General features: G+C 46.8%; 1 protein-coding gene across 1 annotated transcript; it reads right to left on the minus strand.

The window, feature by feature from the left end:
• Positions 1 to 345: 345 nt before the first annotated feature.
• LOC134730576 (large ribosomal subunit protein eL29-like) lies at positions 346 to 670 on the minus strand. The gene has a single exon (XM_063605162.1). The coding sequence runs from the start codon at positions 650 to 652 to the stop codon at positions 368 to 370; it is 285 nt and encodes a 94-aa protein (XP_063461232.1). The 5' UTR covers positions 653 to 670; the 3' UTR covers positions 346 to 367.
• Between the last annotated feature and the right edge of the window lie 561 nt (positions 671 to 1,231).

Raw genomic sequence — 1,231 nt, forward strand, 5'->3', positions numbered from 1 at the left:
AGTGTCCGTTTTGAGGAGGAGGGTTGCATAAGAGGGCAACATTATTGGAATATAACTTTTTAAAAAACGAATCCTGCCTCAGGTTTATTTGTACAAATAGCACAGGAGGACACCAGCCCCATGCAGACGGCAGCCCAGGGGGTCACCCCAGTCCTTCTGTCCTCATATTGGCAGACAGAGATCTCTACCCTGAAGCCTTTGTAGGGGCCTGGGCACCTTTGGGAGCCTAAGTTGGAACTGAAGCTGGAGCTGCAGCCTGGGCTTTGGTTTGGTCCTGGGCCTTGGCCTTTGGCTGGCACAGCCTGAGACCTTTGGCAATGCAGGCACGAGCACACTTCCCAAACTTGGGGTAGGCAATGCAGGCAAGTCAATCGAGCTCACAGCTGACACCCTTTGGGATCTTGGGCTTAACCTCTTTGGGCTTTACGAGGGCCTCGATAGCCTTGGCACATGTACTCATGGCCTTGGCACTGTCGGTCTGCATCTTCTTTAGGCCCTTCTTCTTGTGCTTCTCGGTAAAGCGCATGTTCCTCAGGAACTTGGGGTCCACCCCCTTAAGAGATTTGTATCTTTGTGATCGGGGTTTCTTGATGCCATTTCTGTGCCCTTTTCGGGACTGGTTGTGTGTGGTGTGGTTCTTGGACTTGGCCATGTCTGCACCTCAAGCCACAGCTCCTGAAGCACCTAGAACCAGAAGTTGAATATAACTTTAACACAAGTTGTGACAAGGGACAGAAAGGAAAAGATAAACAGTGGGCAGATCACAGAGGGCTGTGTACACTATATTAAATAACTTCGTATTTATGCTGTAACTATCAATGATTTTAAAGGAGAATGACTTGATCAGATTTTTGTTTTAGATAAATTATTCTGGTAGAAATATAAAGACAGATAATATTGAGCCAAGACTGAAAGGAAGAGAGACCTGTAGGAGGTACTGACTCAATAGTGCAGGTTTGTTATATAGGTAAACTCATGCCATGGGAATTTGTTGTACAGATTATTTCATCACCCAGGTACTAAGCTTAGTGCCCAATAGTTATCTTTTCTGCTCCTCTCCCTCCTCCCACCCTCCACTCTCAGGTAAGCCCCCGTGTCTGTTGTTCCCCTTTTTGTATCCATGTGTTCTCCTCATTTAGCTCCTACTTTTAAGTGAGACCATGCAGTATTTGGTTTTCTCTTCCTGCATTAGTTTGCTAAGGATAATGGCCTCCAGCTCCAACCATGTCCC

This window comes from Pan paniscus, chromosome 5 (assembly GCF_029289425.2).
Source record: "Pan paniscus chromosome 5, NHGRI_mPanPan1-v2.0_pri, whole genome shotgun sequence".
NCBI classification, from domain to species: Eukaryota; Metazoa; Chordata; class Mammalia; order Primates; family Hominidae; genus Pan; species Pan paniscus.

What these genes read in the sequence shown, in the direction of transcription:
- LOC134730576 (XM_063605162.1), bottom strand. Translation starts at nt 652, where the DNA reads ATGGCCAAGTCCAAGAACCACACCACACACAACCAGTCCCGAAAAGGG.